The 21,769-nt window shown below is 37.7% G+C and overlaps 1 protein-coding gene across 3 annotated transcripts in view; it reads left to right on the plus strand.

The window, feature by feature from the left end:
* The window catches only part of LOC136053551 (small conductance calcium-activated potassium channel protein 2), a 69,515-nt gene that overhangs the window by 1,224 nt on the left and 46,522 nt on the right, over positions 1–21,769 (plus strand). For 2 of the 3 annotated variants that reach the window (XM_065744315.1, XM_065744316.1), the window contains exons 2-3: positions 46–141; positions 16,442–16,860. In XM_065744315.1, coding sequence (XP_065600387.1) covers positions 46–141; positions 16,442–16,860 — 515 coding nt within the window. Of the gene's footprint in view, positions 1–45; positions 142–9,642; positions 9,665–16,441; positions 16,861–21,769 lie in introns of those variants that run through there. The other variant, XM_065744317.1, reaches the window with a different exon arrangement.

The following is a 21,769-nucleotide window of genomic DNA, read 5'->3' on the forward strand; positions in this document are numbered from 1 at the left end:
CTCGCGCGGGGCTCGCTGAGGGACGGCGGTGTTTTTGTGTTGCAGGAGTCGCTGTATTCCCTCGCTCTGAAATGCCTTATCAGCCTCTCCACGATCATCTTGCTCGGACTCATCATTGTGTACCATGCACGGGAGATCCAGGTAATGCTTCCTCTGGGGAATGGCCGTGTCGGCGGGGCGATTTTTTCAGAAAGCGGTAAGTAGCCTCAGGAAGCAGAAGTTATCGGTGGGCAGTAACAGGAGCACAGTGGAGAGAAAGGTGACAAGCAGCATGGCCACTCAGGTGCCTGGGAGCTTTGCCACTCTGGAACCAGCAACAGCAGTTATGCTGTAGGACCACGCAGTGCTAGGTTGCAGTGCACTTTCTGTGTGACGTGCCTGCTGTCTTCCTTAGTAGATGTACAGCAGCACTTTTAAATTTCTGGTAACTAAGTTTCATGCCATGCATTTTCTCTCAGTGGCAAGGTTAATTATCTGTGCTGTGTGAGTTATGTAATTTTTGCTGTGCTGTGTCAGATACAACATACTTTAAGAGAATATTTAAGAAGAGGAGGAAGACTCATGTCTGACCTGCTTTATTTAATGCCCAGGGATGGGATGAAGAACTGTTGGGAAAGGCTGAATGAATGGCAGAGAAACATACTAATCAAAGCTGTATAGTAAGTAACAAATACTGTCATAGATTCTGTCCGAGTGACTTATTTCTGATATCAGTTTTATATTTTTTTTGACTGAGAAATTGTAATTTGTTACTTCAGTGAAACCAAAACATAAAACAGTTAGGTAGATTTAAAACTTCTGAAGTGAAAAATACCATACTCATTGGCACCTTTGATTTTTTTGATTAGAGCTACCTTCATCTGCAGGCAGAAATGACAGGTTTCAAGGGCAAAGATATTTTTCAGTGGCAGCAATCAATAAAAAGAGAATTTGACAGTTGAAAGGCATGGCTGGATTGTGAAGGTAGGGGGTAGCTTTGACTGTAGCAACCATGAAGTAATGGAGTTCAGAATCTTGTGTGGAAGAAGCAGTACAATCAGTACAACTGCAACCCTGAACTTCAGGAGAGCCAACTTTGACCTCTTTAGTGAGCCACTTGGAGATTTCCCCTTGGTTAGAGCATTGGAAGCTAAGGTGGCCTAGGAGAGTGGGTTAGTATTTAGGCACCACTTCCTCCAAGCTCCAGACTGGTGCATCTCGGAGAGTAAGAAATCAGGCAAAGTTGGCAGGAGACCTCAAAGATGAGTAAGGAGCTAATGGATAAAGCTCAAATAGAAAAAAGAAATTTCATTAAATTAAAAAAAAAGTCTGGCCACATGAGAAGGCCATAGGAATGTTGTCAGGGTATGCAAGGATGCAGTGAGGAAGGCTAAGGCTCACTTGGATTTAAATCTGACAAAGGAGGTTATCAGTAAGAACGTCTTCTCTAAGCATATTGATAGCTAAAGGAAGAGTAGTGAAAATGTGGACCCATTACTGATGAGGTGCCCTGGTGACAGAAGACATGAAGAAGGTGGAATTACTGAACACCTTCTTTTTTTCCGTCTTCCCTGATAAGAGTGGCCCTCAGGAGTTTCAAACCTTGCAAGTAAAAGAGAGAATCTGGAGTGAGGAAGACCTCTCCTTGTATGGGGAGGGTCTGGTCAGAGATCATCTAAGTATAGACAAAAAAAAAATCCATGGGCCTCAGTGGAATGCACTCAAGGGTGTTTAGGGGGCTGACTAAAGTGATTGCTGAACCACTCTCATCTAGACATGGTCATGGAGAATGTGAAGGGTACCTAAAGGCTGGAGGTAAGCCAATGGTAAGAAGAAGGAAGTCTTAGGAAGCTACGGGCCGGACAGGTTAGCTTCTGTCCCTGGGTAGATATTTGAGCCATTTATTTTGGATATAGCCTCTAGTCAAGTGGAGGAAGAGAAGGTTATGAGGAGTAGCCAGCATGGGTTCACCAAGGGGAAAACATGCTTGACCTATTTGGTAGACTGCTGTGGTGGCTGGCTGGGTAGATGAGAGAAAAGAAGTGAATGTTATGTACCATGGCTTCTGCTAATGTTTTTGGTACCACCTCCGATAACATCCTCATACGTAAGCTTAGGAAGTGTTGGATAGATGGATGCACAGTAAGGTGGACTGAGAACTGGCTGTCTGGCAGAGCACAGAGGGTTGTGATCAGTGACACGAAGTCTAGTTGGAGGTCTGTAGCTAGTGGTGTTCCCCAGCGGTTGGTACTTATTTAACTTTTTCATTAATGACCTGGATGAAGGGGTAAAGTGCACCCTCACCAAGTTTGCTAATGGTATGAAGCTGTAAGAAGTGACTGACATACCAGAAGATAGTGCTGCCATTGAGTGAAAGCTGGACAGGCTGGAGAGCTGGGTGGAGAGGAGCCTCATGAGACTCAACAGTAGCAAGTGTAGAGTCTTACACCAGGCAAGGAATAGCTGCACTCATCAGTGTAGGCTAAGGGCAGACTTGCTGGAAAGGAGTTCTGCAGAGAGAGACCTAAGGATCCTGGTATGCAGCAGGTTGAATGTGAACCTGTAGTGTGCCATTTTGGCCAAGAAGGCCAGGGGCATCCTGAACCATTTTAAGAAGACTGTAGCCAGCAGGTTGAGGAAGATTATCTCTTCTATGCTACCTTGGAGAGGCCTTTTTTGGCGTACTTTGTCCAGTTGTGGGGTCCCTAGTTAAAGAAAGACGGGTAACTTTTGGAGAGAGTCTAGATGGTTTAGGACTACATAGATTGGTTAGGGGCCTAGACCTTGTGAGGAAGGGCTGAGAGGCCTGGGACTTTATCCTGGAAAAGAGAAGACAGGATGTTAGAATGCATATAAATATTTAAGGTGCAAGTGTCAAGTAGATGAGGTCAGACTTTTCAGTGGTACCCTGTAGCAAGGCAAGAGTGATGGGGACAAACTGGAACATGGGAGGTTCAATAGGGACATGAGAAAGGGCTTCTTCATTTGCAGGTGATAGGGAGAGGTTGTGAAGCCTCCTTCTCTGAAGGTGGTAGAAACCCACATGGACACTTTGCTTTACAACTTACTCAAGTGAACCTGCGGTGGAGTTGAGCTAGATGATCTCCAGAGGTCTCTTCTGACCCTTATGATTCTGTTTAGTTCCTTTCTATGCAAATGAATGATGTAGCTCCAATGTTAGAGGGTACCATAGTCTCTTACGTGAAGATGGAGAAATTACGTTACTGAAGACTGTTTGGCAGACTGCTTCCTGTCATGATGTTCTTACACATGCAAAACTTCTATTTCTGTCTCAGAACCTGGTTTATTTGCATTAGTATCACAGATATCAAAAGCTGTTTTATAGTGTAAGCAAATGTTCTTGTGAAGGAGTATCTCTCTGAACTACTGACAAACAGCCATCACAATATTGCTATCCTAGCATGGCAGCCTTCTTTTCTGATGCACTGTCCTACCCTACAAGTGATGCTTGAGGCACTAAGAGCAAAGATTAAAAGAATTCACTGCAAATTACTGAAAGTGTTTTCCAGAAACTTTGGAAAATTTTATGCGAGATAACCAAATAGCTGTAGCTCTCTATTTGCATCAGCTTGGATTAAATGTAGTTACTCTGAGATTTGAATTGTGGTTTTCTTTTTTGTTTGTTTTTGTTGCTTTTTTTTTTTTTAGAGAAATAGTTCTAATTTTTTCATTCTTTTAGAGGTGTGTTGTGGATCAGAAGAAAACAATTTAAAAGAAATAACAGCATTAATAGTAATTTATGTATTGGACGTTTCAAACAACTTCTATAAGGAAGGAGTTATACAGTCATGTGATTTAATCAACATAATTTTCATTACTGCCTGACCTTGCAGAATGCAAGCATGCCTGCTGGTAAAACAGTAGTGTGCTTGTTTATATCTGTGAGACACTGAGGACTGCTGTAGCCATGGCAGTAAGTTGCAAATTCCCAAAACTCTGTTGTGCTTCTTGAAAGTGAAAGTTCTGTGTTTAAGGAGCCTGTTAGAAGAGAAAGGCATAGCATTTGCCTGAGCTATCCAATATCTGACAGCTTTTTAATTTCAGAATGGTGTGATTTTGTGCACAGACTTGCCTTTTTAAAAAACAAGGTGAAGGAGATGTGGAGCAAAACTTACATCTTGATAAATTAGTGTTACAGGTAGCATCTGAAAACAAGAAATACCTTTAAACTACTTAGGCTCTGATGGGTATGAAGTCTAGTCCAGGTGAAAGAAAATACTCTGTAACCATGATAATCGGTGGTTTTAAAATAATCTTTAAAGCTGAGTGTTTTCTGAAGGCAAACTCATTTTTAATTCAGGCAAATGCCCTGCTGTAAAATCTTTCACGAATTACATCTGTAGAATCATGCTCACCGGTGTCTGTCTGTGTCCTGGAGGCACCAGCTATTTGTCATACCTGTGCAAGTTTAAACTTTCTGTTTTAATTTTTCTCTGAGGCAGACTTTACAAGGGAGTATTGTGGAAACTAGCAGGATTGAACTGCGAGAAAAAGAGCTGTTTGGTAGAAGAGAAGAGCACCAGTATGTTCTGTTAAGTGCGGTATGTTTTTAATACTTGAGTGTAAACAAATCACCCCAAACAACATTCTCTGTTTTTCTGCGGAGAATGAAACAAAATACAATGAGTAATAAGGTGACAGTAGTAATTATTACTCTTGCTGATTTCATATTCAATGACCTGAAATGTCCACTGGTGGCAATCGGCTTCTCCATTCCTTTTAGTAGTTGATGACCTTAATGGGGAAGGAAGTCTGAACAGTCATGCTGCTGGCAAGTCAGTGGGAGTGCCTGGCAGCACAGCAGGTGACTGCAGTCTTTTCACTAACATTCTCCACACGTTTTGCTTCGGAAACAGGTCAGGCCGTCAGCTAAACCAAACCCTTGGATTCACCTGCCCCAGACCCCTTATAAAGAGATTGGAAGGGAGGTTTAAAAATACTTTTTCCCGAGAGCCAGGAATTTTGCATGTATATGGAACGAATTAGTGTTTTAGATATTTTTTTCTTTTTTTTTTTTTTTCCCCGCTTTGAGCGCAGGTGATGAGTGGTAGGGGAGCGGCAGCACCTTCGCGGCCTCTCGGGTTGGAGGTTCACCCGCCGCCCTTTCAGGACCGCGGACAGCTCCGTACGGTGTGCCTCGCCCGGCGGACCTAGCTCGGCGCTGCCTGGCGGCGCGGCGCACACTGTCACCGGGCTGTTACCTTTGCTAGCAAAGTGGCGTGGTTTCCGAGGTCCTTGAACCTTTCCAGAGCGCTGCAGTGGGAAGACCAACGTCTCCCGTGTAGTGGCAGTCTTCAGGCATGAAGAGATGTTTGGATGCTGTATTGTCCATTTTAGCCCACTGATGTCACATTTGTAATGTTAAAAACGTTGATTTGGGAGACTACAGAATACTTATATAACTCTTCCTCCAAACTTTGGTGTTTAAGTTATTCAGAGCAAGTGTCCTGTGTTTGGAAGATTGCTAGGAAAGATATAATTTGTCACTATCACAACCTAAAATGGGTTTTTATTTTAGTGTTACTTCAGTTGGGAGTTTAGAGATAGGGAAAAGGGAAGAAGGAAGAAAACAGTGTGATCCAATTATCATAATAATGTGCTCTGCTCTAATTACCCGCTTAATGCATAAATAGTTTTTTACTTGAATGCTGTTTTACATAATTAAAGCAGCAGCGTGTGACATCGTTAAAGCTACTGTTTCTTGACAACTTACTATTCTATTTCACATTTCTCTAATGGAATTTGCATTTAGATTAATAAAGATGGATTTTAAAAGTTTACATGGCAACTTAACATGTAAAATTGCATGTCACTAGGTAGGAGGTATACGTCCACTGAAATATTTTTGTGTTGGTGCTGAACTTCTTAGGTTATCCATTCTATAAATAAAGGACTTAGTCTGCTTTTTTGTTACATGTCTTGAATAACTTACCTGTGCTCTGCTGGAGAGAATCTGAACCTCTTTTTTCCATCTCCCTGATGCATATGCTCTCACTCATACAGGAAAATAACAAAGTAGTTGATGCTGGGTAGAAGTGAATAAAATCATTATTTTTGTCTGATAGTTGACAGTTTCTAATCATTTCTGATATATATTGCTAGTTTATGCTGATGTAGTACTTTTGCAAACTGCGTGGCTGAGGGTAAACTGTTGCATCCATAGCAGAACTGCTAAAGCTGCAGGGATAAGGCACCTTCTGTCCTTCTATATCTTCTGTCTTTATATTATTTTCACACCACTACAGAACAGTGTGATGCTAGTGGATATGGAGATAGTATCTTGACCTCTTTACTATGCAAATAAACTCCGTAATGCGTGACTATAATGAAAACTGTTCATGGGGCTTTCTTTATCCAACTATTATCAATGGAAAGCTCTTCAGTAAAAATCCTGCATTCACTAACAAAATTGAAGTCAAACTCTTACAGTTACTCATTGCAAACAGTAATGGGTATTATGCAGGCCAGATTACTTAACTGTTTTTGTCTGTGTTGTTTTGCTTTGACTGTGGTAGATCATGTGCATCTCATTGGCTTCCTTGTAGGCACTCTGCTTAGTTTTTGTAAAAGGAACTGATCAGACATGCCTTTGCCCAGGTTATGTTGACTTCTGCTGCTGCAGCAAAAAAAGGAAAGTATGTTGAATAACAGGTGAAAGAAAATTAAGAAATAAATTTTGATAATTCTCATCTAAAATCTGTTGAGAAGTAGTGGTTTCTTTCTGTTTATTATAATAGACATTAGATCAGACATCAACAAAACTCATTATCTAGCAGTCCTGATCTGTGATTCAGGAGGTTAGTTTATAGACTTGAAAATTGCTTTCTACATGTCAAGTACCAATTCAGTACTGTTGTTGTATGATTTTATTTTTTTAATATACATTCCATGCAGCAGAAAATAATGTAGGAATCCAGGGGTATCCTTCAAATTAGCACAGAGAGTATGTGAAAAATAGTTATAGTTCCATCCAATACATTCCGGAGAACATGTCTGCAGAACCTTTTGACCTGGAAGATGTAACAAGTGCCTGGTTTCTAGAGAAAGGAACATTACTGTGCATGAGAGTTGGAAGGCAGAGTAGGAAATCCTTTAATGTTCTTCAACATCTGGAATGATTGAAGGCCTTTTGCACTGAAGGTATATATGGAAGATGCTTATTTCCATCAGCCTCCATTAGGATTTAGGAGGAATTTACCTATGATGTTCAGACCAGTTAATGGTTGGCCTGGCAGTACCTCCAACTGCCTATTCAGATACACTGTTGTTTTGAGCAGTCTTTAAATGAGGACATGACTCAGGAAAGGAAGTTTGGCAGAAGACAAATGCCTTTACTTTCCAGCTTGTCCTCAGATATCACAGGGACTGGGGATGGCTGAGGTTAGATTTTGAATGATACCCAGTGTTCAGTGCTGTAAATCTGGTTGCCAGAAAACTGCTGGCTCAGGGAAACAACATAGTTTGTCAGTTTTGAAAGCATCGACAAGTCCTCATTTCTTGCAGGTTGATCATGGGGTTTGGCCATGGAATCTCCATGCTAGTGCACGCTATCACAAAGTCATTGTTGCACACCTTTAATAGAGGATAAGTAACTGCTCTGAGCCCATGATGCTCCTTTTAAAACATCAAATACCCTTAAAAGAAGAGGCTGTAATTGATATTATAATTAGTTTTCAGGTAAGCTGAACGTACTGTTCACTGTACAAACATTCTTTTATTAACTGACAGGAAACCTGAAACGTTTGCAGCAGAACAAATAATACTGTGGGGAAATAAATTATGTTCTGTTTTGTTGAAAATAAAAATGTTATGCATCATGACAAGACAAAGAAAAATAGTACTTAACACCTTCACCTGCGCTGAAAATGTGAAGGAAAAAATTTCAATTCAGAAATATCCCAAGTGAAGTAATTATGTCACAGTTTATTTATACTGAAATTATGTAAATGGACTTTATCCATTTATTTAAATGGAAGCTGCATTAGGTAATTTCTTCTGACTGTCATAAAATCAAAAGAGATAATCACAAGAGTGAATCTATAACTTGGAAAAAAATCTTATATAAGGAATGTAGTAAAACATGAGCATTTTACACTTGAAATTGATGTATTTTGCTGCCAAAAAAAATCAGTTCATATAAACACATTAATATTTTATATAATACTGTTTTCATGTGGATGCTGGGGATCTTACATTTGTAACTTTCTGATTCATTTAGTTCTTGCCTCTCAAATGGTCCCTGCAGTTGCACTCATTCATGAGTCTGAAAAATATTCCTTAATGAAAATAGTTTTTTATTGGTGTTTAAGAACAAAAGGGTATGGAAGTTAGATGCGCTATGAAAGAATGAATAGGAATGAATTCTGAAGAGAAATGTGTTCACCTAAGGAGCTTTATTACCTCATTCATTTTGCTGGAGAGTGACAGATCGTTCATAATTAAATCCCTTTTGAAGAAATACCTATCTTATTTTTAGTGACAGAAAGGAAATACATCTCAGAACTGCATGTAAATAAAAACCAGTTGGCGGGCTTTACCATGTTTGTGTTTTGGAATTCCTACTCACTTATTCTTTTTGAGAGTTATTTTCTGTTTTTGTTTGCTTGTTTTCTTTTGTTTTTCTCCTGTAAGGAAACATATTTTTGAAAGAAAAACTCATTCTGTCAAAGAACCATCTTCTAAGCTTTTATGCCTGTTACTGTAGAGCTATTGTGATGAAAATGGAAGAGCTGGGTTCTGTATTTCTGTGGAGCAGAATAACTTAAATGATTTCTGATTGAATACACATAACAAAGTTGTGGGCAAGAACAGCAAGTATAGGCATTGTGATAGATAGTTTAAGGGCTATTCAGGTATGATTTTTGCTGTAATATGTTTTGCAAAACCATAGCCAGCGATAAGGATGCCTCTACAGGAAGGTATCTAGTTTGATACTGAGTCTGGGTATTCATGAGAAGGTACCAGAGGCAAAGAAAGAGCTTTTGCTTTTAAAGCAGCATATTTGAAATAAAAAATAATTGAGAAACAAATGTATATGGGCACCTATAGATATATTTTATTGTCACCTATGCGTGTCCATTTTGTTGCAATGGAATATCATATTGAACATAATAGCTGTGAAAACAAATCTGTCTAAAACATCTTGAGTAGCAGCTTCTTGTTTAAGCCACTAAAGATAATCGTGTTGGTAGCATGGTTTCACTTATTTGACTTCAAGCTGTTAAAAAAGTAGTACCTTAGAGGATAGTATATCTTTATTTCCTGTTAGCTGGGCAGATTTGGTGAAGCTGTAACATTCAAATAATTAACAGGGCAGCAACAAGAGTGATGTATGCCAAGAGATGTTTGAATACTGTGGTGGTTTTTTTTTGTTTCTTTTTTTTTCCTGTTTTTTTTTTTTAATGATTTTGATTTTGATTTTTATTTTTTGTTTGGGTTGGTGAAACAACTTCAGTCATAGTTAGTGGTGATAAAGTGAAGCAGCATTTTGCTTATGAACAAGTCTAGGTAAATATTTGTAAATAAACTTGTGTTTATGTTATTTAACCTGATTTTGAAAGTTGCTTTCTTAAAGGTACTTTAACTTAATCTTTGAAGCAGTTTGAAGACTTTATCTGCTGTATGGTTTAGCCAGAAACTCACATCAGGCCTTCAGAAGTAACAGGTATGAACTGAAAAGCGACTGCTTCTGCTTTCTCCCAGTTTTACCTGCAGGGTGGCTTACAGAGGCAATCATTGCAGGGATGCTTCTGTACAGTCAAATTTTGTGCATGTCTATGTTTATGTAGCTTTTAAAATTCACAGATAAATCAAACTCCACTCTCTCCTGCTGCCCAGTTCTTGGTTTTCTGTAGTTAAGCTTTAGTACAATCGTTAAATACTTAGTACTTATATACTTCGAGTTTCTTTAAAATTAATTGTAAATGAAGTTGCCAGTTCAAGTGTTTCTGAGGTGGTAAAGACACTACTTAAACGACTTCATAATTCCTGTGCTGCAGATATGTACTTATTGTCAGTTAAATAAAAAAACATCAGTTAAAAAGCGAACACAAAATATCCCAAATGCTTGAAATATTTATGTCAATTGTGGACAGTATGGAAGGGGATAAGAAGTCAGATACTTCTGTATACTATGTGTTGGTGCCAATTTTTCCTTAAAAACACACTGTAAGTTTAGAATTGCAGGTGATCTCCTTTGGCAAATTGAATGAGTAGGCTCATTTTATTGAGCTTCAAATTCAGTGTTTTGCTCTGTAATTTCTGTGTCCCCTATTCACACACAAAAATAGTGCTGAATCATTCAAAAAATACATCCTTTTCTTAAAGGGTTGCACTTTCCCAAGTAGTAAGCTGATCGTGCTTCAGGATGACTGGAACCAGTAGCAGATGGCAGCCTTTTTGTGTGATGGCAGTTCTTCATGCAAGGATCTGTACAACATAGTACTTTCAGTACTGAATGAAGAAAAACAAATCATAAATGAAGAATTTTAAAATAATTATTTAACAACATAAAAATATTGAAATGTTCAATTTTGCTTTTTCAAGTGGATAGAATCAGAATTACTTTGTTACTTGGAAGGGGCCAAAATGTGACAGAACATCAGGTGTCTTCACAATGTATTCTGATAATCAGTTCTGTGAAAGAGCTTGGTTATTTTGTGATCAGTTGTGTTTTGTTTGTCATATACAGCATCACAGAATTGCTGATTCTGTGCAAAGCTTAATTTGGTCTTAACTGTGGAATGAGGCCAATGTTTCCATTCCCATATTGCCGAGATTACTCTGCTAACTGCAGCAGACTTCCTGATAGATCAGAAGTTTTTTAAGGTTTTTTTTTTTTTAGTTGTTTTTGGTTTATTTTATTAGTATGGTAATTCATTCATGGTGATCACTTGTTTTACTGGTGAAAGTGCAAAGAGAACCTAAGTGATTCATTCAGTATTTCTTTGCAACTTTCAAGTGTAACGAAGCTGGCATAACTCATGTCATGCTGTACTCTGGGCAGTGAGAGCAAGCAAGAACCAGTCAGGAGAAGCAGTGTGGTATGGGGTGGTTACTGATGGAAGTTGGGTTCTGAGCGGGCTGTATTGTGGTTAGCTTAGCTGGAGATAGATTTCTTGGAGCCTTGCTAGATCCAGAAAGCTTCATCCCATCCTTAGATTGTTGAGAACAAAGCTCTATTTTAAAACTGTATGTTTTTTATTCTATCTTTAAGAATTAAACAGCTGCTCTGGGTTGCTCTGGATCACCCATGTTCTCTAGTAAACATGCCTGTTGTATAACATGCATTTCTTTTTGTTTGCTTTTTCATTTCCTCCTTACTTTCTAAAACAGAGCAAGAAATGTTACAAATCAGGGAAACTAACTTTTTTAGTTAGTTTCACATTTTGCAAAGGAAATAAGTGTAATCTCCACTGTTCTTCCTATATTATTCTTTCTGCACTTCTTTATGTACTTGGACAACATTTTTGATGATCAGCCCCAGGCACAAGAACTTTTGGGAACCTTAGATGCCACAGAGAAGTCTAAATCTGTATTTGAAGAACATTGCAGCACACATTAAGCACTTACCTCGGATTTAAGCACTAAAGTAATAATTATAATAAATTGCAAAGGTATCAAGAGGCATAACATTAACCTCGCCTGAAGTTTGGCCTTGCCTGTGAAGCACAGGATTCAATTCTTCAGAAGTTTGTTCTCTCCCTAATTATATTCCCTTTTTATTACTAACAATATTCACCACTCAAACAGGAGTAGATCCTGGAAAATTAAAGCATGGTTATTATAACGATTGACTGAAAGCAACTGAGAGGGTTTTCTTGTGTATGTGCCCTTTAAATTGTGCTGTTCTTTCCCTTTTCATTCATTTACCTTTCTTGCTTTCTGAATAGGAAATTTATTCAGTCACACAAGCAGGCATTCACAAATACCTTCCAAATGTCTTCCAAAATAAAACTGAAATTTGCATTTAGTAGGTTACATAATTGCACATTTATAAAATGTACCTGAAAACCTGCACTGATTTCTGTGACATTTTTTTCCCTCCATATATCCTGATATAATTGTTATTTACAGCCATTTTTACAGGCCGGTATTTGTTGTGAGTGTTCAATATCCATCATGGTTTGAATGTAGAGACACACAATTTTATGGATATTTACCTAAAAACATGTTTTTCAAATGTTAATATCTTTATAAAATATGCATGTTTTTATGATCTGTGATTATTTGTAGCTTCTGCTGTGTTCTAACTTCCATGTTTTCACTTTCTAGATATAATTATATGATAAATGAAGATATCACTTTCAAATATTATTTATCTTAAAAGCAATTGGTACATCTGAGGTCAAGGGCAGTTGATAGGCATCCTCTGTGTCTGCAAAGCATAGCCCATTCTTTTGAGCAGTACTGAGAAAATTATTTGTAGCACATTAGGATTTCTTCTACTGACAAGTGAATATATTCTGAAGTATTTATTTCTGAATGACACTTTAAAATTTCTTTTTTTCCAAATCAGTGGTTGAATGTTTTTTTTTTTTTTTTTTTCTGTAAAGATTGTAAGGTCAACTTTTAATGTAGACATTCTTTCATTCTCATTTTTAAGTTGTACTTAAGATAACATTTCTCATAAACTACATATACCATTGTTCTTGAAATCTTTGGCAAAGTTAGGTAAAAAGGGCAGATGAAGAACCATTATGTTTTTCAGCTGATTTTGCAACTGTAAAATAAATTTTAAAACCCTGCCCACTTAAGGTATAGTTTAGATTACTTAGCTTTTCTATTTACTTAGACTTTTCGTCAGAATGCTGAACAATATTTGAGAAATTTGGTACTATTTATATATACGTATATTTATATATATATATTTTATGTTGCTTATTGTGAAGATAGTGCCTCCTGTTTATTTCCATGGTAACTACAACAGATATAAACACCACAATAACCCTATCTGATAGAGAAAATTCTCATAGCTACCACCGTTAGCTGTGAATTTTTGCCAGCAATGAGCAAGAGCCTGCAGGATGCTCTTGTAAAAATCTACATGAATGAAGGTGATCCACAGTCACTGCCACTGTAGCTGAAACGCAGCACACACTGCCTCACTATGCTCACATCCAGTGTTTGGTCTCCATAAATGTTCAGCAAACATAACTATGTCAATGGATACAGTTTTTGTCTGTATGGAGCAATTCAGTGAGACACATTTTTTTCATACACACTTCCATGTCAGGTGTTGTTTTATCAGACTGCCCATCTGCTGCTATGAGTAACATGGCAACAAAATCTAATGAATTATTGGTGGGAATATTCAACCTGTACTGTCATACCACCACCATCTGCCTTTGACTCTGTAGCCCAGTATAATAGAATATGAGGCATTACTTTCAAAGCAACCCTTATGGTTAGTATTCATCCATATTTTGGGTTCACCTCTTTGTAGCCATTTTACCACACTTTGATATGACTGACATTTAGAGGCTGATCACAGGAGCCGAATGGGCTTCAGCCTTAATGTAACTTGTATAACAGATAGTACTTCTACAAAGTTAATAAATAAATAGAATGATCTTCCTACCTGTATTAATTTTACATTTATTTCTAGTATACAAAATTGGCAGAATGATCTAATGTAAATGAAAACAGATGTGCTCCTGTTAGCAAATCCTGAACTGAGTGTGTTTCTTTAGCTTAATCTCTTACTGAATCTTTGTTATTAATACAATTGTAGTGGAGGTAAGATCTATATATTAGTGCAATGGGTTGAGCTTTGCCAGCAACCAAATGCCAGCCCACTCCCTTAACAAGAAAGGGAGAGAAAATAAAAAGTTTATGGGCTGAGATAATAGGGAGATCGCTTACTAGTTACCACCACTGGCAAAACAGACTTGAATTTGGGAAAATTTAATATATTGTCAATTAAAAGTGGAGTAGGGTGTTAAGAAACAAAGACACAAAGTAAAATCTCCCTTCCCTCTGATTCTTCCCAGGCTCTCCTTCCCTCTTTCAGTCCCAACTCCTCACCAAGCTGTGCAGGGAGATGGGGAATGTGAGATGTGATCTGATTATTACAATTCCTCTCTACCTGTCCTTCCTCCTCACACTGCTCAAGCATGGGTCTTTTATGGGCTGTGTCAGGAGATTCTGCTCCAGTTTGGGCTCTGCATAGACAGTAGTGCTTTCAGGAAATGTTCAGCTGCTCTGATGTGGGTTACTTCATGGGCTGCAGTGAATACCATTCTTTCTGTGGTCCTCCATGTGTCTTCTCCATGGGCTGCAGGGAGAGCTGCATGCTTCAGTGCCTGGAGGACCTCCTGCCCCTCTATTTTCACCATGGTGTTCGCAGGATTGTTTCACACACATCTTTCCTTACTCCTCAGTAACTGTGCAGTGTTTTGCCTTTTCTTAAATATGTTTCCATGGAAGAGGCATGACCTTCACTAACAGGCTTAGCTGTGTCCTGTGATAGTCAGAGAGACCATCCTTGCAGCCTCCCTGGCTATCAAAATGTTGTCACATATATCCAGTACTGTAAGACAGATGGAAAGAGCATAAAAGAATGTAAGTGTGATACCAAATAAAAAAACCTATCTTGTATTGTTTCTTACTGCAGTTAACTTCTGTATTTGTTCTAGTGTCAGTCCAACTACAGTAAATTTATGATTATCACTTTCATAGAAAAAACTACTGGAACTATTTTCTGAAAGGCAGATTAATTTACTTGGAGCAGATTACAGAGTGTTTTTTATCTCAAAAAAAGTTTATACTGAGAGATCAAGCACCCTTTTCAAACTCTTGGAGGTTCATAGGATCATAGTACATCCTGAGTTAGAAGAGACCCACAAGGATCACCAAGCTCCTGGTGCCACACAGGACCACCCACAGTTCAAACTCTGTGTTTGAGAGTGTTGTCCAAATGCACTTGTTCTCCAGCAGCTTGGGGCCATGACCCCTGCCCTGGGGAGCCTCTTCCAGTAGTACCCAACTAACTTCTGGTCAAGAACCTTTTCCTAACACCCAATGCAGCTCCATGCATTGGATCCCTTGAGTCCCATTGCTGTCACGTGAGAGCACAGATCAGCGCCTGCCCCTTCTCTCCCTGTGAGGAGCTGTAGGCCATCATGAGGCCTTCCATGAACCTCCCTATCTCTAAGCTGAGCAAACCAAGGGACCTCACACACTCCTTATACATTTTCCCCTCCAGACTCTTAGTCATCTTCATAGCACTCCTTTGAACCTCTCTAGTAATTTTATGTCCTTACATTGTGGCATCTGAAACTGCACATACTGCTTGCGGTGAGGACATACCAGTGCAGAGCAGAGCAGAAAAGTGGTAGATGGAAAAGACAGGAAGGGTAAATAACATTCCAGGTGAAGGATTTTATTTTTAGCTGTGTGTAGTATGCTGGAAATGGTTTTCTAAACTGAAGAGAACATTCTTTGTGTATTTTTTCTTACTCTTTAAATTGCTTCTGTTTTTTTTTTTTCTTTGAGTAATCAAATTTGAAGCTATTTTGATTTCTCGTTATGTGTGTAATGAACAGCTCTGTCTAGATTTTGCCTACAGCTAAGTCAATCTTCTCCTGTCATCTAGTTGTATATTCTTCATCATTATGTTCCTTTTTTTGGTACAAAACCTGTTTGCAAATTCTTACATACTCCTCACTACTAGTGAACAGTATTATTTGATTAAGTATTTATTTAACAGTTCTTCAGAAATTTACTAAACAGTGTGAAACGTGTCTGCTTTTGTTCCTGGCTGATGAACTAAAGGCCTGATAGTGCAAGAACCAAGTGTGTTTGATTTTTGGCTACTAATAGATATTGCCTGGCTGCCAGGTTTGCTCTGATGTTTTCAGGCTTTTCAGGTGTTCCTTATGAGTTATCTTTTTGAGTTGTTCAGCTTCTGAGAATGTTTTACATTCATCTGTGTTGGTACTTGAAGACGGAAGAAAGCTTGCATAGTCCTTCTGAATCTATGGTATCGTGATGGCTGAAGCTTGGGTATGTTCTAGAGAGTGCTTAACATTAGAATTTTCAATGTGTTGTTTACTACCCATTCTGAAAATACCTTCTTCATTTTTTCTCAAGTTTATGAACCTGGAGTTAGCAATTGATTTTGAAGGCACAAGGCTTAGTTGATCCCGAGATTTGTTTTATGAGAAATGAAAAACAATGAGGAATTTTTAGTAAATTATGTGTCGAAATACATTTTTATGTATGAAAATATACAATTTTAAAAATGGTACAAAAATATTTTTGATGTAACCAAAGTTATGTTTCACTTCATAGCATTGTAGTAATATGATCTGTTGAAATGGTATATTTATTCTATTTAGTAGTCATTGGTAGCTCTGAAAGCTATGTTATTTTAAAATGAAATTATAAAAATTGTTTTTTAATGACATACTGAACTTAATTTTATATTTTATTATTTCAGTTGTTCATGGTGGACAATGGAGCAGATGACTGGAGAATAGCCATGACTTACGAGCGTATTTTCTTTATCTGCTTGGAAATACTGGTGTGTGCTATACATCCCATACCTGGGAACTATACATTCACATGGACAGCCCGACTTGCCTTTTCTTACGCTCCATCCACAGCAACAGCTGATGTGGATATTATTTTATCTATACCAATGTTCTTAAGACTATATCTTATCGCCAGAGTTATGCTTTTGCATAGCAAACTATTCACTGATGCCTCATCTAGAAGCATTGGAGCATTAAATAAGATAAACTTCAATACTCGTTTTGTTATGAAGACTCTAATGACAATATGTCCAGGAACTGTACTGTTGGTTTTTAGTATTTCATTATGGATAATTGCTGCGTGGACTGTCCGAGCTTGTGAAAGGTAAGGTTATTCTGTTTAACTCTTTTTTTTTTTCTTTGTATCTTAATCTCTTGTTTTTCTTTCTCAGTTTTTATTTTGGGGGACCTAATATATAGTGGGATGATACCACTGGGTACTGAGTATTTCAAGTTCTGGATGTGTAGTCTGTGTCACAGAATGTCAGGAATGCTTTACCTTTTAATCTGAAGAATCTGGGAAGAGAACTTCATGCTACACTGGTTACACCAAAATTAATTTTATTTCAGTGTTTTGCTGTAAGTTAAGATATATTGGCTGAAACAAAGGGGACAGATGCCATATAGTATCTTTAACAGTAGTTGTTGGTATTCTGCGTTGGTATTTGCTTTCATATTTGTTTGTGAGAAGGAATTCATTGGGAGTAAAATAGCAATGAAAAATTCTAATTTAAGTATTTTTTGTGTAATATTTTGTTGTTTGGTGCTTTTTTTTTTTCATTCTTGAGCTTTATTGTCCTGTTAAAAGAAAATAGAAAGGAAATATCTCTGGGATCTGGCAAAATCAAGAAAGGGGAAGAGTCAGAAGTTGCAATAATGTAACATTTCTTTCTTCCCTTAAAGATCAGAAGAATTGCATTTGAGTCAGATTATTCATTTCATGTGATTTTTCTAATGTCTCCCTCTCACAGTCTTCAGTGTCGGTGCAGAATCAGTTCTGCCACCTTGAAAATGAGTTTTTTGAGCATACTTTTAACAAAAAATGGAAACTACCTTTTGATTGGATAGAATTGCCTGGCAGTATGATAACTAATTTTAAGGAGAAAGCGTGATTATTTCTGAAAGGCTTAAGAGCTGGGGCAGATCCTGTGATAAATTTCTGGTAATGTGGATGGGAGGATTTTCTTCAACATATTTAAGGCACTTCTGTTGCTAATTGTTGACCATTTTGTTTTTTATCTTCCTTACCATGTCTGCCAATTTTGGAAACAAGGTAGGGGAGTTATTTATGCAGTTACCAGCTAACTGATATAAATCAGCAGTTAAATTGCAAGCGAACTGTCGGGTTACTTGTGGAAGTTATTCCTTGTGGTGGTTTTTTATTTTTATTTTTGTAATAAATTAAGAAAAAAGGCCAATCAACTGAGTGTAGAGATTATGTTGATACTGCAGCTTTAGAGTTAACATTGCCAGAATGGTAGAATATATTTTACTGTGGTGGATGATTTCCGTCAGTATTGCTTCATCATATAGAAGATTATTCTTTAAGTATATCCTAAAAAAGCCAGATTAAGTGTAGCATAGTTTCAGGTTATTCCTCCTAGTGGGGGCTGATAGAGCACTCTAGGTACTGAATCAATCTATAGTAGTTACATTTTAATAAATGTGTTGTCATTTCCAATACGACTGACTTTCGCAAAGCTTCTCCCCTTTTGTCTTGCATTCTGCTGTTCCTGTTTTCTCTCAACAGAAACATAACACAGGAATTCATGAACATCTACTCAAGAATTTCCCAAGTTGTCACTTGTGAAGTGGCTCTGAGTAACTTCAGCATCCATTGCTGTCACTACTTTGCATGTTGCTGGGTTCTATAATTATAAAGTGGCAATTTAAAAAGATTCATCTTCAAACATAGAAATTGTACATGTCACAGTGAAAATTACTGAACAAGAACTGAGTTCTTTCTGTGTCCCTGTGGGACTGGAAAGAAGCTTTTTTTTTGCAATCAGGGACACTGAACTCTAGGTTTGCAAACACAACTGATTTGTTTTTCATGTTGATAGCAAACGAGTAGTGATTTTTCCAGATTTTAAATTGAAGTTGGTATTCCTACAGTTGCTGTTAGTGTTGGGATAGTAAGATGGATAATCAGTGACTCCTTAAAACTGAAACAAAACACAACTAAAACAAGTGAAATATGGAAGTGAGTGTTAGATTAATATGTCTCAAGCATAACTACCTGCTGTCAGTGGAGTTCTGTCAAAGGTCACGCTTCTTCAAATTGTACAAAATTGTCATTTTTACATTTCAAAAATACTAAAAGAGATATATTTTGGCTTTGGGAACTAGTTACTTCTGTTGTTCATAATAGTTTTACCCTCAATTCTGTGTGTTTTGCCTCATAGTTTTTTTTGAGGTATTATGAATTTTTTTGCCAAATGAATGATAATGGCTCTAGATTACAGTTACTGATTAGTCTACTGAACACTAGTAAATTCATAGCCCATATAGTAGTATGTTTAAAAAACTCCACAACTTCCATATGAGAAACTCCAGACTCCACACATGGGAATGCTCTTAGCACTCTGCTGCCTAAAGTGAAATGTCCTGTTTGGCATAGCTGTAGACAGATATAAATGCCATTTGTCATGGGAAAGGGCAAATATGGCCACTAAATCTATTTGTGCAGGGACTGTGGTTCCAGAGGATGTCCCCTGAGAGCTTAATGGCTTTGATTTGCTCCACAGTGAAAGTTTAGTTTACACTAATAAAATACATTTATTTCATCTGTTCTATTTTATTTTATTTTTTTATGGTTTTAAGTAGGGGGAATCTTTATTTGTTAGACTATTTTATGTACTATTTTTATGTCCACGTATTTGTGGACAATTCTACCTACACAGAATCATTCAGAAAATAAATGTTGCCATTGTGTTGTAAAAATATAAATAATATACATTACTATTTTTATTATTATCACATAATACAAATAATATGTAATAATATATATAATATAAATAAATGTTACCATTGAAGTATTTGCTATTGTGCTTGACAGACAAGACACAGAGAAGTGTAATGTATTTTGTTACAATTAACAAAAAAATAGGAAATAGTGCTTTTTTTTGTTGAGGGGGGACATTTACATGAACAAAATCGAGTGGTGGTGAACAGTTCTGCAAATCACTCATACTACTGCTATGTAGTAGTTTTATGTAAGGGTTTGAAAAAATTGTCTTCTGTATTTGTTCCCTGGCCATCCAAATCAGGTGGAGGTAAGACTTGATAGTCTGATTGAATTTGTAATGTGACAGAATAGAAATTTAAAATTCTTAGACTATTTCCAGTGTCTTTGATAAGGGGGCAGAATTCTGCAATTAATATCCTTACTGTGAAGGTTCTCAGCAGATAGCCTTGCTGCTGAATCACAGTGAGATTTTTAGACTGTTCTGTTCAGAGTCAGATTTTTGTCCTCACAGGCTGTCCTGTGTATAGGAAGAGAGTTGGAAGCACTGCATTTCTTGGTGAGGAAGGTAACATGAAGGAGCATTGTTATCTGTTTCTCCCAGGAGAGACAGTTTATGCGTTGAGGCAGATAAGTTCACCTTCCTGTGTTGTTTTAAGTAAAGACCTCACTACTTTCATGATCATCTGACAGATCACTTGATGTATGCTGAACTAAGGCAGGACATGTGTCTATCTCAGTGCCTCAATGGCTGTATTGTTAGCTCCCAGAATGCTAATTATAGCAAGTGACACTTCGGGTTGATGAGCAAGGTATTTTCCAGGATTGCAGTTAAAGGTCATCCACAAGGGCAAGAATGTGGTTGAGATAATTATGGTGGACAGTCCTCATATGCAGTGTGCAACTGGGTTGCCACGGCTCCAGAGTAATATGCCTGTGGGAGTTTGAGAGGAAAAAGTGGTGAAAACACTCAAGTGTCACTGTGTACTCAAAATCAGGCACTCTCACTTTTTTATTACTTAGGTTTTTATGTCTCACTTGAGGGGAAGATTACATTACATATGTAAATATCTGCTTGTTTATTGCTAGCATTAATATATTGCAGTCTATCATATGTGAACTTCATAATGAAAACCTAATTTCTTATTAATGATTAATGTATGTTGGTGTTGATAATATCTGTAAGATCCATGATAAAGAATGTTTATGATACATTACTTTTGTAGATAAATCATGAACTGCATAAACAGATTGCTTTTTGCAGTCCCTTATACTTGTTATTGAAATACCTCTGTGCATGGTAGTAAGTCATATATAGCAGTTAGAAATATTCTGTTTCTCAAGAATTTGTGTTACTATGTATAGCATTCGTCCTTGAAAAGTCTGACTGATTTGCTTTATGCTTTTAGAAAAGTTGCCTCTTCTGTGAGATTTGTGTTTTCCGAGGTTGCTGTTCTCAATTTTCTTTTTTTTTCTAAGCAAAGAAGAAGAACCTTGCTTTCTAAATGCCCACATGGCTGCCCATACCCTGTTTATCAGAGGGATGTTTGCCCACATTACACTGTTGTATGTCCATAACAACTCACATCACATGCCAAGTATTAGTGTGGATTAACAGCAGGAGAACTGAAGACAGAACTGGATTTTCTGCCTCCCTGGAGAGCATATTTCTGTCACCATTTTTATTTCTGTTTGTATATCTCTCTCTAACAGAAGTCACATTAGACTGAGTTACTTGTTTAGTCAGCATTTTCCACCATCAGCTTCTGCTATGTATTTTTTCCTTGATTTAACAAAATCAAACCAAAACAAAGAAATCACATAATCATACTGGTTGGAAGGAACCTCTGGAGATGAAGTCCAGCTCCTCTGCTGCTTATAGTAGGTTGCATAGGAAAGCGTCCATATGGGTTTTGACTGTCTCTATAGAAGGAGACTCCACAATCTCTCTGGGCAGCCTGTTCCAGCACTGTTGCCCACATAATAAAGAATTTCTTCTTCATATTTGTATGTAACTTCCTGTGTTCCTGCTTCTGCCCATTGCCCTTTGTGCTGTTGTTGCATGCCACTGAAATGAGCCTGTCCCCTTCCACTTGACTTTGACACTTCAAATGTTTATAAGCAGTGATTTGGTCTCCTCTTAGTCTTCTCCAGCCTGAACAATCCCAGGTTACTCAACCTTTCCTTGTATTGGAGATACTCTGTACCTTGACCATCTTTGTAGTTTTCTGTTGGATTCTGTAGAAGATCCCAGTCATTCTTGAACTGA

Source organism: Cyrtonyx montezumae, unplaced genomic scaffold (genome assembly GCF_038088225.1).
Source record: "Cyrtonyx montezumae isolate F1298 unplaced genomic scaffold, pur_monq_1.0 scaffold_30, whole genome shotgun sequence".
Classification (NCBI taxonomy): Eukaryota; Metazoa; Chordata; class Aves; order Galliformes; family Odontophoridae; genus Cyrtonyx; species Cyrtonyx montezumae.